At 33.6% G+C, this 24,742-nt stretch overlaps 1 protein-coding gene across 2 annotated transcripts in view; it reads right to left on the reverse strand.

Annotated features, from left to right (window-relative positions):
* The window catches only part of GRIK2 (glutamate ionotropic receptor kainate type subunit 2), a 409,634-nt gene that overhangs the window by 159,449 nt on the left and 225,443 nt on the right, over positions 1-24,742 (reverse strand). For both annotated transcript variants that reach the window (XM_040599269.1, XM_040599270.1), the window contains exons 9-10: positions 19,279-19,392; positions 6,938-7,144 (exon numbers count right to left, since the gene is read on the reverse strand). In XM_040599269.1, coding sequence (XP_040455203.1) covers positions 6,938-7,144; positions 19,279-19,392 — 321 coding nt within the window. The remainder of the gene's footprint in view (positions 1-6,937; positions 7,145-19,278; positions 19,393-24,742) is intronic.

Raw genomic sequence — 24,742 nt, forward strand, 5'->3', positions numbered from 1 at the left:
TTATCCATTTAAAAGTACAGAAAAATTAGGAACACATCAAAAAAAAAAACCCCAACCCTGTTATGAAGGCACTGTTGGCAAAATTATTATTTTCGTTCTTAATGGCTGAAGTTTCTCAGTTGTTCTTCACATTACAGTTTCTCACAGTAATCCCTATTTTTTCTGGTTTCTAATACAAACATGAGAGGTGACAGGAATAATAAAAAACAAGTAATTGGAAAACAGCATAATTCCATAAGAAAACAGTTATGCTTACTTGCATAAACAAGGATCAGCATTTGGAAAAGTCTTAGTATACTTCATTAAGAGAGGAATTTATCTACTCACATTAACTGAGATCAATTTAAAGAAAAAATTAAGATGAGCAGTCAATGAATGCTGCAGCAAGTGCAGTACAAATGTAATTTTGTAAAGACAGACTGTAATCTCACAGCTGCTTCAAGCAAGACCTAAGTGTGAGACAACACCAAAAGGCAGATGCCTGGGCTTGTATTCCGGGCCCTTTTCTGATTTTTACTAGAGCTTCTGACAGTTTCTACGGTATCGCCATGCCTCTAGCCGCTGCTCCATCAATGAAAGGGTGTCCCACAGATCTTAGATCTGCCAGCACTACGTGAATGCCTTGGACAGCTTAAGGAAGGTCAAGCGGCACCAGACACTTATGTGTAGGCTTCTGGCTTAATCCACAGCACTTCAAATTCCCATCACAGCCACTAAATATCTAATCAATACAGATGATGGAGTCTAAAGAGCAATTCAGCTGACCAAGTTCTAGAAAAGCGTTTTGTGTTCCTGAATATGTCTACTGCATAAGAGATACCTTGTATAGCCAAACTATCCTCAGATGGCCTGCTCTAGAAAAGGACAGATGTCCTCTGTCATATCTGCTGCCTTATGCAGACATGCTTGAGATCATGGAGCATCTAACCTGAATGACTCCATTGGACACAGCTTTAGAACTTAAGTTAAATTTCTTTCTCAGCTCTGGTATGATTGTTTTCAGTAGATCTCTATGGGCTAAAACAGAAGCCTACACAGCTAGCGCTCTAATAGGCACCTTTTACCAAAACATTCATTTATGCATTTGATCCTGAGTTTAGTCTCTCACAGTCTGTCTTCCCCTCTGAGGTACAACTTTCTAATCCATGGAACAGTGCTCTGGATTAATTTGATTTTATGAGGCCTGACATAAGATGTCAAATAGGTTCTAAAAATATATTGGAAATAAAGGATTTCCTATCAAAATCCTCCATCCTTTTTGAGAACATCTGTAATTATTAGTATCTTGTTTATGTAGTAACACTGAGAGTAAGGGTAGGCACTGTCAACAAATTACTTTTCACATCTATTACACATGCTGCCCTTGTTTAAGAAAAACTATCACATTGTTTACCTTCTCAAATTCCATACTTTCACAAACATTTTTAATGAGTCAAAATTAACAAGTTTGCCATAATATTAACTCAGTGAAGAATTTGACATGCAGAGAAGGCAGACATCAAAATTATATTTTAATATTATATATAAAGTATATTTTACTTATATAAAGTATATTTTACTATGTTAATGAACATAAATTGAAGATAGTAGTTCTCTAAATAAAGAAAATCTGCCTGGTCTGCCTGGGATTACCAGGCGTTTAGAATACTAGCATTTATATGGGGAAAAATAGAAGGCATATTTAATGCGCTCGACACAGATGCTCAACAGATGCTGGTGGAAGGATATCTTATTCTAAAATTGATTCTTTTTGAGACAAGAAAAGTGTTAACATTAGACTTGAAAATTATTTTGCAGAGCCTGACATGTATTTTAACATACTGTGAGTAGTATCTGTTCTAAAGAGCTAAAAAATAATACCACAAGTATGGAGAATTAAGACAGAGAGAATAGCATCAAAATGAAATTATTATTTTTTTTCTCTAACAAGAGCCTTTCACTTGTTTATTCAAGTAAAGAAAAATGTAAAATATGTGTATCATTGCCTGGTATCTCACAATGGACATGACACAGTAGCAAGGGCAGAATTATTTCTAAGATAGCTGATAAAAAACTTGTTTCCTAGAATTATTTTATTTTATTAAAGTCAAAATGTTCCATGACAACAACAAATCTTTACAAAAGTCTTTAAAAGGAAAATCTCTTAAGACCTCAGACCGAATGGGGGTCGACATATGATCCTAAACTCAACATCTGATCTTAAAGTTTTAATTTCATCATCACTTCTTTTAATTAAAATGTTGAATAGATTTTGTTTCCTTTTCCTATGTAGTGTACTATGGTGGTTTGACCCTGGCTGAATGCTGGGTGCCCACCAAAGCCACTCTATCCCTCACCTCCTCAACCAGACAAGGAAGAGACAATGATAATGAAAGACCTGTGGGTTGAGATAAGGCCAGGGACATCACTCCGCAATTACTATCATAGGCAAAACAGACTCAACTTGGGGAATTTAGCTTAAATTATTACCATTCAAATCAGAAAGAACACCTTCCCCCTACCACTCTCTTCTTCCAAGGTCGAACTTAATTCCCAATTTCTCTACCTCCCCCCAGGCAGTGCAGGGGAACAGGAAGTGGGGTTTGGTCAGCTCATCACACATTGTTTCTGCTGCTTCTTCCTCCCTGCTCCAGCAGGGTGTCCCTCCCATGGGAGACCATGAATTTCTCCAACTTGAGTCCTTCCCACAGGCTGCATTTCTTGACGTACTCCTCCAGCACGGGTCCCTGGCCTGGTTTCAGCTGGGATGGAGTTCATTATCTTCTTAGGAGCTGGTGCTGTGCTGTGATTTGGTTTTGATATGAGACTTTTCAGTTTGCCTTGTTAGCGAAAATGTTGGAGGAGCACAAGGAATTGGGAGGGGACAGAGCCAGGTCAGCTGAGGCAACTAGCCAAAGGGTTATTCCATATCATGAGATGTCATGCCTGGTATATATACCTGGGTGGTTGGCTGGGGCGGGCAGATCATTGCCTGGGGACAGGCTGGGCATCTGTCAGCAGGCGGTGAGCAGTTGCATTGTGCATCGTCTTCCTTTCTTCCTTTCCCTCTGGATTTTAATCTTTCCCTCCTTCTTTTTATTAGAACTGTTATTGTCATCACTGTTATTATTGTTCTTTCATTTTTATTCTATTTTGATTATTAAATTGTTCTTATCTCAACCCTCAAGTTTTACCTTCCTTTCGAACTCTCTTTCCTGCCCCTCTGGGTGAGTGGGAGTGAGTGAGAAGCTGTGTGGGGCTTAATTACCAGCTGCGGTTAAACAACGATAGTCCCTTTCACAGGGTGTAGTCCTTCAGGAACAGACTGCTTCAGCAGTGTCCCCCACAGGGCCACAAATCCTGCCAGCAAACCTGCTTCAGCACAGGCTTCCTACAGGTCACAGCCTCCTTTGGGCATCCACCTGCTCCAGCACGGAGTTCTCCACAGGCTGCAGGTGGGTATCTGCTCCACTGTTAACCTCCATGGGCTGCAGGGACACAGCCTGCCTCACTGTGGGCTTCACCACAGGCTTCAGGGGCATCTCTGCTCTGGTGCCTGGAGCACCTCCTGCCCCTCCTTCTGCACCGACCTTGGTGTCTGCAGAGTTGTTTCTCTCACATGGTCTCACTCCTCTCTTCTGCTGGCGCAGATTTCCACCCTCCCCCTCCCCACCTTCTTAACATGCTATACCAGAAGTGCTATCACCATTGCTGATAGGCATGGCTTTGCCCAGTGGAGGATCCATCTCAGAGCTGGCTGGCATTGGCTCCATTGGACATGGGGGAAGCTTCTGGCAGCTCCTCACAGAAGCCACCCCCGTAGCCCTCCCACTACAAAAACCTTGCCATGCAAACCCATTACAGTACCAAACCCAAAACAATAAGAGAAATACACTTATCATAACTGATCGAAAAACTCCTGACAAAATAATTTCTAATGCAAAAATGTGGGTTTTTTTATAATAACTTCCTTGAACCAAAGGCAGCAAGTCACTAGAAGGAATACTTCTTCATGAAGAATACATCCATAAAGGATGGAGATACCTGGATTTTAGTTCCCCCTCCCCCAAGTATCTAACAACATTTTCTTGAATTACCCAGACAGTGGGGTAAAATACTGAATGAAAATTGGGGCAAAGAAATCAGATTCCTTAACTGGCAAAATCCAATTTAAAATGTTTTCATAGGGAAATCTCTCCTATATTTGCTGTGCTAGTGAATATTTCTCTTCCAATTGCGGCTCTAGAGACCCCTGTCTTTTTCCAGCAAGAATTCATTATCATTCAGTTGTCAAAGGGGAGGAATCACTGAACTCATTTTTCACTTTCGGTATTTACCTTTTATTTAAAAGGAAACTACTAATTCTTTGGAGACCAGTATCAGAATGATGGCATATGTGAACACTGAGTAAAAAAGTCAAAGAAAGAAGAAATATGGGTAAACTATAAGAAAAGAGACTGAAAACACACAAAGCCTGACATAAAGGCTTCAGGCTCTGTCCACACTGCAGAATTTCAACCCTGAGATTGACATGATATGTGGAGCTCAGTTGAGATAGCACTGTCTTCATTTCAGTTACACTTTTGAGTCCAAGTAGTTATGTAAAGTGACTATGCACAGATTTAAACAGTTTATTTAAAAAATTAGATTCTGTTTGGTACTTTTCATCTTTATATAAATAGTGGATCTTCCTTTCTACATACATAGTATACTAAAATTCTCCTTTTTATTTATTCTTGAATTACAAATTCTACGAACTACCTTTGCAAAGATACACACTGCAGCATAGTATCCTTTTTTCTGAACTTAAGTGACTGACAGCTAAAATATAACAAGAAGGTAAAAATAAAATAATTTTCAAAAATATTTTTCAAATACATGTAATTACTATGGCAACTTTCAGAACTCTGTCTTTATTCTGTACTCTATTTTAATTAGAAACTCAGTCTGAAAGGTGTAGGCAGAATCATTTTACCTTCCAAAAGATATAGTAATTGAGTTTAATAAACTACTTTATACAAAATAAAACCTCTTTGACACTTTAAAAAATATTTTCTAAGGCAAAAGAAAGACTGAAAGTCTAAGCTAATGAGCCATGTGAAGTATTAACTACATCAAATGTGTTAGCTGTCTATCTGGAATTCTCTGATTTCTTGTGCATCAGTTCTGAGGTCTGAAGTGTTGCTGGCTAATAAAATGTACCAATAACATGCATGTAAATAAAGGGCACGGATGCATAAATAAATTGCATGTGTTCAATAGATAAAAACAGAGAAAACATTAAGGGAAAATTTCAACAACTGATAAACTGAGAGGCACTAGTAAAAGTTATGATCCAGGTTAAGAAGTTAGGCTACATCTTCTGTGATACACTAACAGAGTATCTAAACATTTTTAATTCCTAAGTAAACATCATTGCAAAAGGCAAAATAAATTGTAAGTTCGGATATATGTTATCTATAGGAAAAAGAAGCACGTGTTCCATTCTGTGTTACCAAGAGGAAAGGATTGGAAAAGCTCCTGTTCCGCATACTTAATGCTGCAACTAATTGATAGACATTTTATTTCAAGATTACCTTAGTGAAAAGCTTAGGAGGACATACTAGTGCTGGCTCAAGAAAGCTTTATGCTAAATAACAAAAGCATATAAAATGTGATTTTTCTTTGCTTCTGAAAAATTATGTAAGAAATGCTTCCACAATATCTACGCCAATCATAGAAAATTAGTTCCAGATGATGATACCACCTAACAACCATCACATCTAAGAGCTATGCATACCTATGCATTAATACATATGTGAAAATACACATCTATAGAGATGGACAGAGAATCTAGCTAAATATCTGTTTGCTTTCTATGTATGTGTGCTAGGTATAATACATACACACATTGAAAGATAATATAAATATAATACTTCCATGCATTCTTCTTAAAAGTGTGAAGATAGGCATAATCAACATCTGTTGTAACAGCAATAGCAGATTATTATTTACTAGGAAAGCACAAAGATAACAACCCTCCTAGTAATATGCATATTTTGATTAGAACATTTTCTGCCCACCTGCTGAAATCTTAAAGTGAAACAATATTAGTGAATATTTTTCTTCAAGCTATTCATTCAGTTTCCGCCATCATTAGGAGGTTTCACTTGAATTAACTATAAAATAGTCTCCCCTTCCTCCTATTTTAAATGACAGCAATGTACAGAACATGTTTTATTTGGTTCTTTGATCAAATGTCTCTATATCAAGCAATTCACCCAAATAAGTGCAAAAAGGGAGAATGACATAATTTTCAAATTGACTGAAATGTTTCTAAGAGATTGAATTCAACTGTCATGACCAAATGGAAAAGTATGCTTTGAAGGACACAAAATTATGCCTGCCTTGCTCATTTTCAAGTAATAGCAATGGTATCTCTTTGACACACATCGCATTATCTAGCTCCTTTAATATATGTTGATATTTTTGTCTTACTGCTTGCACTTTATTGTTAATGTTTCAAGAAATATGTTCCTCTTCATTGTGTATATCAAATAATTTTTTACACTACATACACAGAAATTTTTTACAACAAAGTCTCATATCCACTATAAGAAGACCTGATTATTGATTAATGCAGATTTATGTTTTGTCACCAAAAAAAAATATTTGTTCTCAGAAATAAATTCTGAATACTATCTATTCCATATTTTGACTTAGGCATATGCCACAGAAGGGCTAAACCAGTTTGGCAGAAATAAACCCCGACTACAGGCAAAACAGAGATGTAAAATAGTCTTCATTTAACACACCAATTCTACACTAAATAAATCATTGGTGTGAATCTACTTGCATTACTTCTTTAAACATCTGCATTTTCCAGTACAGTACTTATACTATCATAAAAGTTTTATAATTTGTATAGACAGAATCAAAATCTAAATGGATATTAGAAAGCTTCCAAAAGTTAACTTACATGATCAATTAGTTCACGAACCATTCCATTCCACTGTCCACTAGCATCTTCCTGGGCTCCATATTTTCCATCTTCCACCAGCCTAATCTCATAGGAAAATCCAAGGATAGTAGACAGCTCCCTGAGGAGGTCGATGCAATAACCTTCAAATCGATCGTTTCCATACAAGGGTTTGTCAGACTTCTTGAACATAACATATGGCTCTTCCTGTAATCATTAAAAAAGCAGAATAGATAATGAGTGCCCCCACACCTTTCTTTTCTTTTTAACCTTTAAGTAGTACACTGCCATGAAACCACTCCATGTACAAAGAGCTAAAGTGAAAAGTAGAATCCTTTTAGCTTTTGGTTATAGCTGTCTCAAGTCCTTATTTATCTTCAAAATGAAGTTAGTCAAAAGACCCTCCTTCTCATTTTTGTTTGAAAAAATTACACCCTAACCACAGACATATCTTCAAGGAATTCATATAAATGCTAGATTTAAATGTGCTCCTTAGCAGTTACATTTCACATTGATATTAAATGCATTGTTTTGATGGATATTGTAAGCTTCTTAAAATGCAGTAACAATGTGCTTTGGCAACTGAAAAAAGTAATTAAAACTCCAAACATCAATCAAATTCTTTAAGAATTGGGTTTTACACTTTTCTTTACACAAGTGTTTTAATGGTTTTCAGAATGTTTTGCTCAGTAAAGTACAGAAAACCCACGGGCTGAGGCCAAGTCAGCAAAAGCACCTACTGCTCTGTTCCAAGTTATAGGCTGCCACTTACAAGACCACAGTAAAACCAGAAACAAGTTAACTCAAAAAGAAAATCGTATGATATACATTCCATGAAAACTGGATTTATTCCCTTTAAACATTTCTTTTCTTATAATTTAAACAACAATTGACTTTTTTGTATAAAGTAGTGTACAAACAAAACAGCAAACAAATTAAAATGATTGGCAGAATATTCATAATTATGGGAAAAAACATTTAGCGAAATATGTAAGATTTTTACATCTGTTTCTCAATATACTATAGCCTTCCTTAAAAACAAAGCTGAAGGGAGAAAGATAAAAAACAATTGGTAGAGTTTTCCAGTACAATATGGCACCAATATTTGAATTGTATTTTATAGGTTAAACACACAACTCAGTCTTTGCTCACATTTTAGACAAGCTTTTTTTCATTTTTACCATAATAAAAAGATAAGCACCAAGTAAAGTAAGACAAATGACAGTAAATGCAATTACTGTACCAAGTACAAATCTCAATGAATAATCAGATAAACTCTCCAGGGTAACTTAAGAAAATTCATATAGCCCTAAATGTCCACAGCAGCACTCAGCAGGGTTAAAGGCACTTCATTCTACAGGCAGCTTTAATTAGGATTTTTTAGCATTCCTGATGTAAACATCTGTCTGGAGGTGTCACATGATTTAAGCACTATATCTGCATAAAACTGGAACTTTAACAAAAAATGCAAAGGAGAAAGCAGGGAGATCTCTTCCTTTCAAAGGAAGTGTGTTCAGAATATATCTGTTCACCCGCTGCTTCTTAAAAAATATTTTCTGAGTAAAACAAACTACTGAATCAAGACTGCTGAGATTCTATTTTAATATACATCTATTGAAATTAATAAGGTTATGGCCATATTTTTAAAAGTACACCACTGATCTTCATACAATTAACAGTGAATGTATCATTAAATAAATTGTCCAGAGAAACTACTAGGATGCTTTGACAGAAACTTTTTAAACAGTAGATAGGCAAATGACTCCAGGAGAACTCTTCTAGATGTAATACTGACAAGAACAAAGGCTTGACTGAAAACATGAAAGCTGAAAGTGATTTAAATGACAAGAATCATTGAATAACACTTGTGAAGCAGAGACAGTGACAGAACAACTATGTATTGAAAACAGTGTTAATAAACTCAACAATTGATACTAAATACCTCATAGACAACAACCGCAAGGAAAACAATTTTTCAGGTAAAATAAGAATTCCTTAAAGAAAGCACTCTACTGGCCAAGCAGAAGCTATACTAAGACAAAAGACAGTGTAGAAAAAAGAAACAACAAGACTCAAACATGAATTCTTCAATGAACTGAAACTCAGCAAATGAAGTTCAGAGGAAGTGAAAAGACAGAAAAGCAAACACACACAAATAAAACTTATACGGGAACAAATGTAAAAATGCCAAATTTTGTACAACTGGCAATATTAAGGATATAAAGTGACATTCTAGAAGGAAGAATAAAAGAAAATTCTAGAAACTAGTTCATCGTTTGCCCAAAACAAACAAAAAACCATGAAATGACATTACAAAGAATCAGTTTGATGATTTTCCTGTCCCTATCCTCTCTGAAAAAGGTAATGTGGCTCAAATAAAACATAGCATTAAAACAAGAAACACATGTAAAAGTATTTAGGCTAAAGTACAGAAAGACAACTTCAGTGAGTCATCAAACTTTAAGTATTGTTGGGAGGTTTGGACCTGAAGAATGCACAGAAGAACCAGTTTTAGCAATTTTCAATCCATTAGTAATTACCTTTAAGAATTCATGGAAGCTTCAAGGAGAGTGTAAAAGGCTTATCTTTAAACTCTTCCCAATAGAAGAAACTTCACCAATTGGACAAAGGAGGGCTATGAAATTGTAAGCTGATTAATGCAACTTTGAGAAAAACAGTATTTTTATCCTAAGCAAATTATAAAGCTGTTTAATTTGTGAGAATCTAAAGCTAAAAGAACACAGAGAAGGGAAGAAGTTGAGGAAAGCCATCACATCATGTTATAAGCAAAGTCATCCTGTTGTCCCTAAAAGTATGAACAAAATCTGACTGTCCAGAATGTGCACTTCATTGAAAGAGATTCATTATCAATCTGGAGAGTTAGAATAAGTGATATTTCTTTATAGAATACTTTTAAATCTTTCTCCTTTTTATTAAACAGAAAAGATGACAATTGGATGTGTATTCACTCTACAATGGGGTAGGATCAGAATTCAAAATGGTAAGTTTCAGAAAATTAAAGAGTAATTAAAAATAATGGTATTCAAAAGGCATTAGGGGATATTTCCATACTTCGGATGAATAATAAATTGCAGAAATTCAGCAGGAAAAGAGCTGATTAGGTAACAACTCTATTAAATTAAGTTCTAGATATTTTAGGGGATCATGTACTGGACTCAACAATACCACACCATTAACTGAGGAAAAAAGCCCTGACCTACTTGGATCTGCCTTAAGTCGTAGTCCAGAACTGGAGGACCTACAGCGGTCCCTTCCCACCTAAATTACTCTATCATTTTTTGGTTTTGACACTACTAATGTTTCAGTTACTGTATTCCATTCAGTTTTGAATAGTGCAGTTCAGGAGAAACATGAACCAAGGTCTACAAAATAGGAAGAGTGAAAGAATATACGTTGTTTCTCTTAAGAAAGAACAGACTGAGAGGGAAGAGGTAAAAGCCTTCAACACATGCAAAGTTGTTGCAAACAGGAGCCAGAAAAGTTATTTTCTGTAGAGGGCAGAGAAATTACAGACCCTAAACTCTGGCAAAAGAAATAAAGGTTAGAAATGAGGAGACACTTTATAATAGTAAGTATATGTAAGTGCCACAGTAGATTATCTAGAATTTGGACTGTTTTGCTAGAAGAAAAAGCTATGCTCAATCACTTCTTCCAAAAAATGCCAAGGAAACAGCTACCTGTGGCAACTGTTTCTGATGTGAAAAGAACATTCACCATCCAGAAAGTGAAATCATGACAACCGAAAAATTGTCCATTTCAGCTGTGAGGTTCTGCAATTTTGGAATTTTCCCAAACATCTGGAAGTTCTTTATCAACAGCAGTTAATTCAAATACATTATCCCACATTAAATTGAGATTAAATATTGAATAAAATTGTTTAGCTACACTTTAAATCCTAAGATTTATTTCTGAAGGTGAGAAAATCCCTGTTTCAGATGTAGAAAGACTCAGACTTGTGCTTCCTGAGTATAATATTCTATATATGCCTCTGTAAGCATTATGAAATTCCTATGTAGCTTGGAATGCTAATGTACACAGATCTCTCAGTTGTTCAGATATTTACGGTCACACATCCCCCAGTCTATATGGAATCTTGACAAGATTCTTGACAATAGTTTTGTTTCTATCTTTCATTCCAAACAATCCTGAACTATGAGGGCAGAATTTAAATATGTGCCATATCATGGAGGCAGAATAATTGCCAATTCATGCTTTTATGTCTGCTTTAAAGGACAGCACAATTTCTTAACTGAGCCATCCAGCTCATCCACACATTCTTGCATAGTTTCCTGTAAGAACATTACAGTAATCCTCAATCATATTATGTGTTCTACAGATGCTTTTTTACATTTTGTTAAAAATTTTCAAACACTTTCTGGAATTCATAGCTGCAGCTCCACACTCCTTGATAATTCTTTACTCTGACCAGCTCGGATCAGGGCTACAATAGTCTTTATGCTACTATTTAATAATTATAATATTTTGCTATGGAAAAAAAGCTTTTTCTGAGGAGACTAATCAATGAGCCATTAATATTCTTGTAATACTTCCACAATCCTTACATTAAGTCATCCTTCTGAAAAGCAAAGTGTTAAAATCTTTCTAGGTATCTACTCAGTATATATTTGTGATTCTTTCCAATGCATCTTTTTTTTTTTTTCTTTCTTTCTTTTTTAAAACACTGACACATTTTCCTACATCAACCTGTAAGGACAAAAATATCTGGGTGTTTTTTGTTGGGTTTTTGGTGTTTGTTTTTTTTTTTCCCCAATAACACAACTATTGGGTGAACAGTAACAAGAAAGAGATATTGTGCAAAGATTTTGGTAAGACAGACTCAAGAAAATAGTGTATATTTTAACATTTTAAAGGAAAGCTTTGTGAAAGAATAATGAAAATCATAGCTTTAAGAAATAAATTTACCCTGACAATCCCTGTTAGGAGCAATTATTTACTTAATTCCATCAACAGGTCAGCTTGCTACAACACTTTAAGATCAAAATAGTCATTTAATATCTCATGAGACTAAAATTTCTTCAATGACATTCAATACAGAAAAGCCCCAACCCAAGCCAGATAAGTACTAAAAGTGAGAACACAGATAAAGTAGTAAATATAAGCAATATTTTTTCTGAGAAAATTTACTGCAAATACAGTAAACTAAAACTACTGCAAATAAAGATGTGGTCACAATGAAGAATAAATTAGCACGTAGATTAAAAAATATATCTTTAAATAGAAAATAAATCCTTGGAAATTATTTATTCAGTATGAAAAAAAATTACAAAACTTGTTCAAGAATAATATGACCCCCAAGTGACAGATGTCTGCTGTTTTCATGAACTTAATCACTGTGATTCTTTCCAGTGACAGTGAAGTCAAAATAATCAGATGACAGTAACTTATCGTATGCTATTATCAGAGGTGGTAGCACCAGCCTGGATGTGAAAAAGAGGATACATTAAGGAGTAGAGAGATTACATAAAGTCTTTATTTTATATAAATAGCTTTCTGAAATCCAAAAATCAAGTAAGATAAAAATTGGACAGATTCCAAAAAGAAACAACAAGGAGAAGTTAAGTTTCAATTGTATTGTGTTAAAGACCAGATTAAACAATCAAAATGTTTTCTTCTGATTGTATGTTTGTATTGTTTTTTTCATAATAAATTTCTAAGTTGCATCATTTCTATGATACACAGCAAGTATACCATCTCCAAAGACTTTTCTCATTAGGGATGTTAATATAACAATTTTCCATTACACATTTTCATGTGTTCTACCTGCAAAAATTATCTGTATTTCTTTTTAATGCATAAGTTGCATCGCAAACTTAAAAGCTTCCCTACACAATAAAAATTGTCTTATGTTTCTACGTGTTGAATTAATATTGTACTTTTACAGACTTGTTTTATTGTTCAAAATGGACAACTAACACAAATGAAAACCCACTTATTCTATACAAATGTGGGCATGTAGAAAATTTGCTAATACAGTTTTTTGTATTTGGTTCTCTTGATCTATACATTTTCTTTTGGATTTGGACAAGAAATTCTTACTTTAATTGTTCTTCTGAGCTGTACTATATTTCAACTACAAAAATATTACTCAAAATTACAAAAATAAATTTTAAATTTCAAATTATTCTAATTTTAATTTTTATGGATAGTTATCAAATACATGGATTGTTCATTAATACTTTCAAAATGGACATATGCATTTTGTAAATACTTTAGAACTTTCATATTACTATCAGCATTGAAAAAATCAAAACAAAAGAAAACAGAGTGATGATGATGAAAAGAGGAAAACCACCTTCAAAATATGCTGCTGTTAGAACAGAGAATTTTAATCATTAGCTTCTGTTCACCAAGGATACTGAAGTTAAAAGGGTGCCATATCTAATTAGCATCTATGTCAGATGTAACGAATACACAGTAGGGTTTCACAGTTGGCAGTCCAAATTCAAGTGGGAGAGGTGAAGCAATCCACTAGGTACAATCATCAAAACAATGTAATATATTAGACATATCAATAGTCATTTAAGCCAGTATATTCTAATAGGAGAAACTGAGGCCAGACACAAAAAAAACACCCAAGTTGCCTTCCTCCACTGTACTACCTATAGTAGAAATTAATTATGAATACCCTTATTTGACATCTTTTATGATATTCCCTGGAAGGTTCCCTAGTATTTTGTGACCTTTTGGGTCACAAAATGTGTAATCATAGCTATGCTTTGATAAATCACAGCCTCAAGAACTCAGCCACAATTGTTCTTTCCTGCAGTTTCACTCCTCATTTTGTCAGGCTCCTAAAACAAAGTTTTCTTTATTCCCACCCCATGTAGTCTTAACTTTGCCTTGACTTTAAATTAATTCACCTGCATCCCAAGAACATGTACTAGGTTTCCACTCCAGTAAGGCAAAACAGATTTGAGTGGATGCCTATTTCAAGCAAAATAACTTGACTCAATAAACCACAGAACATGAAAGTATTAGACTACCACAACACTGCAGACTCTTCTAATCTATTTTCAGCTGAACTGAATCATACTGTCTTCATGATATGTGAAGAATATCAAAGACATTGTTACGTTTTACCATAACGGAAAGCAAAACATTCTTTCCTTGTGATGTGTCTTAAGTTTTTAAAGACTGTGAGGAAAATCAAACAAACAAAAAAATGCAAACACAAGACAAGCAATAAATACAGCAAGCATCTTCCTAGTCTGATGGCCTTTACTGTTAAGTGCAAATCCTGGAGTTATAAACTGATCCTTGCCACTATGTAAACGTGTAGGTTTATTACTAACATTTTATTAAAAGGGAATTGAAACACTAGAGAATTATTTCAGAGCAGTTGTTTGGGATGATGTTGTAAACCTGGAACACAAAGAAAGTGCTTCTCAGTCTTTATCCAGAGATATGAATAAATGGCCTTCCTTCCTTCTGCTTCCACCAAGCAGGAGAAAAGTAGTTTTATTGACCTTTTTCTACTGAGTCAAACTTTAACTTGTGCTGATCCCACTGTACTCATTCATACACTATGAATCCATTCAAACCTCATAATTTTTTTCTAATAAGCATCACTTTTATGTTTGAAATACAAATCAGCACTGTGGCCCAGAACATCTCTGAATACCTTGCAAGTCTGAAGGCCTCTAAGGTTATTAGAAGCACACAGACATCATGTTGGATCTCGGGATAAGAGTGATTTTCAGCTTCAACTCTCCATTAATTAAACTCCATATTTTGAGCACCATAAACTATAAAGCAAGTTAATTTACCTTTCTCAGCAGAAAAGTTCCTGAAACACATTAAAGTAGGTTTCTTTACATTTCTTCTACATTTTCAAGAATCAGTCAGTTTACAGTCTGCACTGGTGGCTGAAGACAGAGGAGTGGAATTGAGGCACAAGGGAAATGAAGTTCAGGAAGGATAGAGTCTGGATACTGAAATGGGTATGAGAAACCTGGGAGAGGCATTTAGGCACACACTGACCATGACAAGAAAGTATATAAAAGGTGGGTAAGAAAAATACTAGAATTGGAAAGTAAGGACTTGCATATTCCTTTAGTTTCTGAAGAAAATATAATCACATCTGAGTAAACTAAAAACAGGAAACCATCAAGTTTACAGATTTTCTGCTAGACAAAAACAGATTCAATTATTCTGTGGCAGTACATAAAATTCAAAAATATTTATGAGAGAAAAATAATTATTTAGGGCTGTAACATTAGCAGGAACCAAATATTATTATCTTTAAATGTAGGTATTGCTTGAATCATCCTAGAATGATGTAATGGTAACTACGAGAAAATGCCTGCATCAGTATCTTTCCTCAAAATATACCATAAAAAAAATTACAAATCAGCAATTCTGTGTACAAGAGATGAGTGACCCATCTTTACAAAGACAAAAAATAAAGTTATTCTTTTTGAATATATTAATTTAAAATTTGTCCGTTAAAAACTCATGCTGTCAATGTCTTTTGGTTCCAAAAGAAATGAAGAGAAAGTATGCAATATAAAAAGTGGCATACCTGAAAAAAAAATAAAAAAAATCAAAGATGCTAAGAAATTGGGCTTTTCTTGATTTTATATCTTTATTTTGAATACAAGATGGAATTTATACAACATCAGATTTCTACCCATTTGAAAAAGCAGCATTTATTAACAAAATACAGTGTAGTGATATTACATTTTGAAACTGTTTTGAAAATCCACTCTATCTTCTAAAATATTCAAAGCATTTTTTTCAGTGAATTATAGTATAAAATGCAATTTCATATTTCAAAAGTGAAGTAACAAAAAACTCCTAAATTTGAGATTATCACAGACTTTTCATAACTTTCACCCATTTCTTGAAAAAAAATTGACAACTGTGAGTTCTTTCAGAACATTGATATAAGTGGATACAGAAAAGTACATAAGAGCTATAAGGAAAGGAAAGCAACATTTATTTCAGCAGAACAGGACAAATGAACTTGTATCATACGTACAGGCTGGTTTGCGCTCTAGCATAAATAAACAAACACTATGCACATACATTTATAAATATGAAAATTTAATTCCAGATTTAAAGAGCTTCCACAGTAATGCTAGAATATGTACAAGAAAAAAATATTCGGATACTTATACCTGTGATCAAAAGAAAAAAAAAATAAAATCAGAGTTCTGATAGCTTGCTTAACAAAGTCAATTTAGGAGGACCAAATTATAAGAAATCCTTATAATGAACTTGAAAGGATTTTTGTTGGTTGGTTGTTTGGTTTTTTTTTAAATAGAATGTAGAATTTCAATTGTAGAAGGAATTCTGAAGTTTCAATGCAGATGGCATTAAAATAAAATAAAATAAAACAATAGTGTCAAAAAGATTGAGATATCCAAAGTTGCTATGGTTATAAAAGATACAAAAAATCTATCTTTTATTATTATTTTTCAAATGTTTCCCCCCATAAATATCTGACTATCGCTTCACTACACATGTTCAGCTGGCAATTTGGGCTGCTATGGGACCAGAACTTGGAAACCAGACATACTTCTGCACCAAAACTACATGCCAGTAGACTTCTGAGAAGTGATGAAGTCCTGGCAACCCTGACCCCTTTTTAGAATAGAGCTACTGATTTGCTCATAAACTAAGGAATAATCTTTCAGATGGTTAGCTATAGCATGAATTATGAAGAGCCTGAGATAGAAAAGACCACATAGTTTCATCCTTACTTGCAGTAGATGAATTTATGAATTGCAGTTCACTTATTATTAATTTGCCTATCAATATATTTTCATCTTTGTTAGACTCAGCCACCACTGGAAAAGCAGAGTATACTCCCAGTTGTAAAGATCTTAATGATTACAATATAAAGAAGGAAAAAGGTATCGTTCAGAATTTCAGAAGACAGAATGAAAAATAAAGACTGGGATCTCTAAAAAAGAAGTGAGTGTTAAAGCAAACTGCAGAGAATACTGATCAAGACTCCACAGCTGGCAGTATACGATAGACTATTGCAGAGAATTGTTAAAGTGAAAACAACAGCATAGAAAAATTATGTAGAGAGCTTGAATGAGCTGCCTTCTTTTAAAGCAGTATTTTCTAGACTGAATATTCAGTAATATGCTTTCTGTCCAACAGAAATTTATTTATTAAACACAAAAAGATAGAACTACAAAAGCAGTCTAGTACATGTGCTTTCTGCACCACAACAATTTTTGGTTCATTTCATTATTGAGTACTACTCTTACAATGCTGTCATAGCTGAAAAGAGTTATTGCAATTACCAAAACCTTCACTGAACAATAACTGAAGTATAAAAGGCAGTTACAAGTGAGCAACTTGTAACATCAATTTAAAGTCCTCATATTTCTTTTATTTATTAGTTTATTTAGATATGTGCAAAGAAGACAGATGTTTATGCATCACCACTAAACAAAAATTATCCCTTAAGAGAAAGGGTATTCTTGGTTATAGAAAGCAGCTGCTATTATAAATCTCAGGAATCTACTTTTGTGAGCTTTATCAGTCCATAATCAGTTCTCATTCACAGCACTGCTATTTACATTTGTGCAGCTTACCTTTCAAACAAAATGATGCAAATGTAAGTATCACTATACAAAATCAATATGATATATACAGTATATGACCTCAGATCTCATCAATAGATAGATGTTAAAACATAAATAAGCTTGAAAACCCCAAATTATTAGAGTGTTTTTTATGTAATCTTGCAGGGATTGGTCCTTGTCACAGTATTGTTAGCACTGATCTGGAATCAAGTATACAATGATTGCTAATGAAGTGTGCAGATGATAAAAAGGCTGGTTGAGTACTGAGCAATGAAGGGAACTGGTCACTAATAGAGATAAGATTATACTCTGGAAAGCAGTGATTCTAGGAAGCAAATAGAAAAAAATGTGAAATATAGTTATATATCAGTGGAATGTTCCAAGAAAAATCCTAGGCAGGATATCTGCATAAAATGTAACAGGAGTATAGGGGCAGTAAACTGGAATTACTAAGAAGCAGTACTTGGTAATCGAGTAGTTCTTGTATATACAAAAGTTGAAAACTTGTGAAGAGCAGTGGGAAGATAAAAGACATACAAATACCCTAGAAAAGCATGCTTTTCCTTTAAGAGACTATAAGATGTCCATTTACATTTTATTAAAAGGAACCCAAGAGATTATATGTTTATAAACGGTAATTAACAGTACAAGGGATTGTTGTGGTAAAATTATGCTGGCCTTAGCATAAGAACTTACGTCTGAAAGAGTGAGTCATTCATATTCCACTTATATATCAGGTATGTATTTTTAAATTAGTGGAATCAATGAAATAAAGTAATTCAGAAGATTTTATATAATTTATAAATCTTCAAATAAAACCAGACCTTACAAGTAACAAAAATGTTACCCACTGGACAAAATTATATGGCTTATGTTATATAAAAGATTAGAAGCACACTGGCATGTGTATCTATGTACCTAAGAAAATCCATTCTAGCCTGAAATATCAAAATATATGTTGGTATATAAAGCTTATTAAAGAATAAAAGAATAAAAGAAAAAAAGAATATATTTTTTTTAATATCTGCGAATTCACAATAACACTGGCAGCAGACAAACACAGCAGACACACTTTCAAAAAGTTCTTCATTTGTGTTGAAATTCAAATTACTATTTCAAAATTATAGTGTGGAAATCAGTGAACATTACTTTTACATAACTAAATATATGTAACTATAAGTAAAAAATACCTCATTCACCACTGTGAATTTGTCAACAATGGAAATGAAAAAGAAGTTACTTAAAATGTTTCTTCTGATCTAGTTCAAATGATAGCTTAATTAAATTTCTGTATGATCAAAAATTTCAACTTAATAATTAAGTAATAACGATGATGAAATTAAATGTTAAATATGTTGTACTTTCCTTCGAGGTAATATCATGGTGTTAAGATTAACAAATGAAAGCAATAAATTTTCCTGGCTAATAGCCCAAACACTTAAACAAACACCTTTTGCCCTCTCATATGGTGCTGAACTAAACAGCTTTGTGAAGGAACCAAACAATTTAGCCAATAATAAGGAAAGTGAAAATATTAATCAACGAATATAATTCTAAAATCATGATAACTTACTTACAATTTAGATGAGAACAAATATCCATGGCTAGCTTGGCAACTGGAATTCATTCATGACAGAGTAATTTCTAAGTGTAACATATACTACAGACTGTTCATTACTGTTGTAATTAGTATAGCATATTCTATTAGCTTTCCTGCACAACTGTATTTCTGGAAAAGCAAATATAATTGCTTACCAAGATGGTGGTAACAATTAAAGAGCGATTGGACAGGGAATCTGTGATGTTTGCTGGTTTTCCTTTCTGAGTCTCTGTCATGTTAAGGCCACTCAATGGATCCCAAGTTCCAACCTACAAAACAATAAATTACAGTGTAAGTTTTCCATATCCACATCTAGAAAAGAACATTATAAGGGAAACCAGATTGTTACAGGAAAAAAAAAAAAAAGGTAATATTTATTATAAATCCTGTTATATTATTGGCTGTCATTACATTTAAAGACTGCTTGTTTAAAATATGATTCACAATACCTCAAAGTGTATTTCATGAAGTGTGACATTAAGTGGAAAAATGTTGCACAGAATGTCTGAAGCTACTCTGAATACCTAATTTTCAATTTAACTTTCATTCTCTAAGATAAACCACATCTGAAGACAACTTAGCACTTATGTGGAAATTCATTTGCAGAGCAGAGAGCGTTGTCTCTACAGGATTTACCCTTTTCTGTAATCAGATAGAAGAGCAGAGCAAAAAGATATTTTGGGGAAAATGTAATGGAAAAAGCTGAAAGTGGGTTAAGTGTAATAACTTAATTGATTTACAGACATTTTATACCTTGAAATTCTTATTCCAGTAAAGTCAATAGGATTTTTATCTAAGTAAGGAGGTCCAGGATTATGCTTTAAGGTTCAAGTCAAGGACATCTCACATACTAAACAATAAGTAATGGGGCTTATGATTACATCATTTATCTGCAATTTCATCACTATACAACTAAAATGGGCAAGCAGTAAGTACAACTATCTATTTTTTTCACATCAGAATATTTGTATTACTCAATTGTCTAAAAAAAGCCCAAAAAAATGTTTCTTTTTTTGGTTTTAGGCAGGATTTTATATATAATTTCAAATGTTAAAAAATATACATAATATAACGTAAAGATCTTAAAAGTTTTTCCAACCTCAAAGAGTCTATGATTCTATAATATTATAAAACAAGATCTAGCCAGAAAATTTTAAATTCTGTGAGTTTTGGCTATATATATGTATGTTTGTATGTATACAAGTACATATAAACACAGATATATATATATATATTTTAAAAATTTTCAACTGATTCCTGAGAAACTGTTTGTATAGTTTTAAGTGATTTGTTGCAGTATGGCTGCCAAGTAAGTTCAGGATGCAGTGTGGTACGGGTTAAAGAAAAAGTTTCATTTCTGAAACTGAGAATACAGCAGAGCATGAATCAACAGAAGTTGTAATAAAGAAAAGTCAAATTTGTTCCTTTTCTGCAATTTTCTGTTCCACAGAAATAAATATTTTATCTTTCTTCTGTTCCAAGAAGTCACTACTTTGAATGGCTGTGATTCTTGAATTTTGGCAATTCAGTAGCTTGTAAACTGATGAAAGAATCATGAAGGGGCAAAAGGACAACGTGTGTCTCAGAAATATAATTGAAAAATAACATCTAATACATCATTTCAAAGTACTGAAACAAACCTCTACCAAAAAAACCTTTTTTTTTCATTTACTCTTTTAATACTGTTTCATTTGGTGACCTGAAAGTATTTTTAGGAAACCCAAAATGTTCAGCCTTGCAGTTTGTCCACAATTAAGAAACTAAACAGATTAAGAACTTTTAGTTGCAACGTTCTGTTAATTATGGCAATCATAGTATTTCAAAGAAATACTGGACTAGAATAAAGTAACAAGGAATGACAAAGACCAGAACTTGAGCCTGTCCCTGCTATTTTTAGACATAATTGAAGCTGGACTAATCTCTATAAGATTCAACTTCGGGTACACAAGTAGCAGAAAAATTTCTAAGGGACCATCATAATCTTATTTGATGAATTTCAAATGCTAAAATCATTTAATCATGTACTTCATTCAAGTTCTCAATTCAAATTTATTTATTTGATATATTGATAAAATATATTGATAAAAGCTAATACATAGTTAGTAAAACACTTCCTCCCTTTTTAACGTAGCCACAGCCACAAGCAAATGTATTAGCTGTTAGAATTTGGGGTTTATCTAACTACATCCATATAGACTTATAAGAATTATCAACAACATTACTTTAAAAAAGAACTTCTTCCCTGATAAATTATTGCACTATATTTATAGATGAGGTTAATTGTACTTGTATTGCTATTTTTATGAACCAGAAATCTAAGAAATGGAACAAAAGTTATATGTTCCAAATAAGACATTCTTTATTATCTTTATTAATGAGCTCAAACTGAATGACATGCCACAGATTCTGATATACTACTGATATATATAGCTCCTAAATCACACTTCTTCCAGTGAAAACTGCATAAACAGTGCAGCAAATTCATTCTTTTCTATTTTTTTAAGCAGTGGTTTAGTTTTAAAGTAGTCTTTTGATTAGAATAGAATTGCTACTGTTTTTTTCAATAGAAAAGTTTAAATACTAAATATGTAGAAAAAGCAAATCAAGGTAGCCTACTACATATAACTGCAATTCAAACAATTTATAATATACTTCTACTGCATTACATTTATTTCCAACAAACTTCCCAGTTTTCCTAAAAAGTGAAACAAATTGATACTCTAATATACACCTTAGAGAGAATATTCACACTGCAAATACAGTCACAGGGAGGCTGTTAAGCCCTTTACCCCCTATTCTTCTATTCAGGTCCCCTAAATGGCTAGACTTTTCTGGAGTGAGCATGTCAATTTGAACACATTAACACTTATCCATAGCACAGGACCCAGACCAGGAGTTCCCACAAAGCTGACACTGTGCTCCACAGGGAGACAAAGAATCTCTGTGATACAAAGAATTAGCTTAGTCAAGAATCAGATTATTCAAGTTCAAACAATCCCAACAAAAGCTACTAAAAGACTCATCATCAAATATCATAGAGTATTCTGTAACATAAGAATCAGGGTGCTCTTCAAGAACATGGAATACAGTTTCCCAACTGCACTTCAGTGATTAAATACTTGCATCCAAGCTTCCATGTATTTAACTATTAGGTAACTATCCAATTACTTCAGTCCTGCAGAAGATTTGGGCAGACATTTCCATTATTTTATTGTTGCTTTAACAAACCACAATTATTTTTTAGTTGGGTTTGGGGTAGGAGATGGGGGGTGTTGGTGATTTGGTAATTTAAAAAAAAAAATCTGGTTTTAATTTGCAATGCCTTAATTAAATTGCATCATCTATTCTAAGACAATGGTGGCAAGGCAAGATAACTTCTTTACATAACTGTATGGAACAAGTTCTAAACCTGTAAACCTGTAATTAGTAAGTCCTATCAGACTTACTAATAGGAAACGAACAGTAAATTAATCTTTTCCATTTTGTTGGAGATTATGACCACTGAAACAGTCATTACTGAAAGATAGATAAAGAGGAAAACTAGGAAATATGTGCTGAAAATCTGACTGTAGAGTCATCATTTTCTCAGAATCTGTATTGATTAGAAAATTGCCAGCGTCTATGAAGACATCATCTCTTTAGAGTCTTTTATTATTAGTTTGCCACGCAGTTTCAACCAGGTACACCCTGAGGTTTCCAAATGGTTAATCAATCCTATACCACTGAAGAAAAATTCTTAAATAACACTCATAATATTGACTACTCTATAATAGTACATTTTCAAAACTAAATCTTACTAGAAGTGTTTAAAAATCAGTCATTACCGAAAGACAGAAATCAGCAAATAATGAAGTTTGGTGAATGTTCACACAAATTTAAAATTACTTTTTTCTTTCACATTCAAGTATTCTCTGCATTCGGTCTCCAAAAAAAGATCATTACAATTGCACTTATTTCCAAAAATATTAATTTCATAGTAAAATGTAATTGGCATTATTTATGAAGCAATAATACTCTAGGAAAAAAGTACTTACCAAATAATAAAAACTAAGCTAAAATATGAGACCTGTTAAATCAGAATAAATAATTATTCAACTTCTGAGTACTGAAAACTACACAGTTTTGTATAGGTATATATATGTATGTATAATTTGGGGTTTAAACCTTTTATAGTTTTATATAGTAGAATAACTAAAGATAATTATGATACGTTCTTGGACTGCTATCTAGGATGGAGAGCACTGATTACAATAATTCTTTGCATAAAATTTATATAGCCTGCTCAGCAAATAGGAATTTAAGAAGGAAACTATACTGGACTTCAGCTCAGTTACTAGTCTCTTTGGGAAGTATTAGTTGGATTTTTGTGACATTTAGCAATACATTTAAGGACATAAAGCTTTGTAAACCTCATCAATTTTCTCCTTTTTTCAAGGATATTGGCCATTAACAAAATCTATTTCTGAACTGATCTATAAAGTTAAGCATAAATGTAACTTGAAAGGCATATTCAGGCTTAGAAATTTTTAATGATTGTAGTATAAATTAAAGTTGCATACAAATAAAAAGTTCACAGGTAAATATTTAGAATAGCTATGTCAATTTCAGTATTTTAAGAAGTGGTAGCCACCTCAACCCATTTATTTTCAACAATACGGCATGATCCTAGTTTATCTCCTACAGTGTGCCTAAAGTGCATGTTTCCTCTGTAAAATAAAAATGCGATCTGCCACATAGTAAAGATATGTTTCTAGCCAATCACAATTCAGCAAGTTATTTATTAAAAAAAAAAAAAATATCATATTTGTAGTCTTTTCTTAGTAACACTCAGACTTTCTTCAAAGCAACTACCCTTATCAAGACCAATCCAATATAATTGTCATGGTTTACTGCCAGCCAGCAATTAAGCACTCGTTCCTTTCCAGTAGGATGGGAGGAGAATTGAAAGGCTAAAAGTGAGAAAACCCATGGGTTGAGATAAAAAAAGTTTAATAATAAAAAAATATATATTAAAAGATTGTAAGGGGGGGGGAATCAAAAGAGGAAAATAAAACCCAAGAAAACGTGAAGCAAAAGGAAACAATTTCTCACTACCAACCAACTAATGCCCAGCCAGTCACTAACCACCAACAACCCCCACCAACCTCTGCCCTGCAGTTTTACTGCTGAGTGTGATGTCATATGATCTGGGATATCCCTTTGGCCAGCTGGGGTCAGCTGTCCCGACTGTGTTCCCTCACAGCTCCTTGTGCCCCCCCAGCCCCATCACTGGCAGAGCAGGCTGAGAAGAAGAAAAGGTTTTTATGCTGTGTAAGCATTGCTGAGCAATAACTGAAACATCAGTGTGTTATCAACACTTTTTTAGTACAAATCCAAAATATAGCCCCATACAAGCTACTATAAAGAAATTTAACTCTATCCCAGCCAAAACCAGTACAAAATTCACCATCACCCCAAAACCAAAGCATTGTATGCTCCTGAAACTTAAAATTCACTGTTTACATGTACTCTAGAGCAGTTTACTGAGCATCAGTCTCATGAGACGTTATCCCCCAAAAGGGCATGTAGTGATAGAACAAGGGGTAATGTTTTACACTGAAAGAGGACAGGTTTAGATTA

The sequence above is a fragment of the Falco naumanni genome, chromosome 6, assembly GCF_017639655.2.
Source record: "Falco naumanni isolate bFalNau1 chromosome 6, bFalNau1.pat, whole genome shotgun sequence".
Taxonomy (NCBI): domain Eukaryota; kingdom Metazoa; phylum Chordata; class Aves; order Falconiformes; family Falconidae; genus Falco; species Falco naumanni.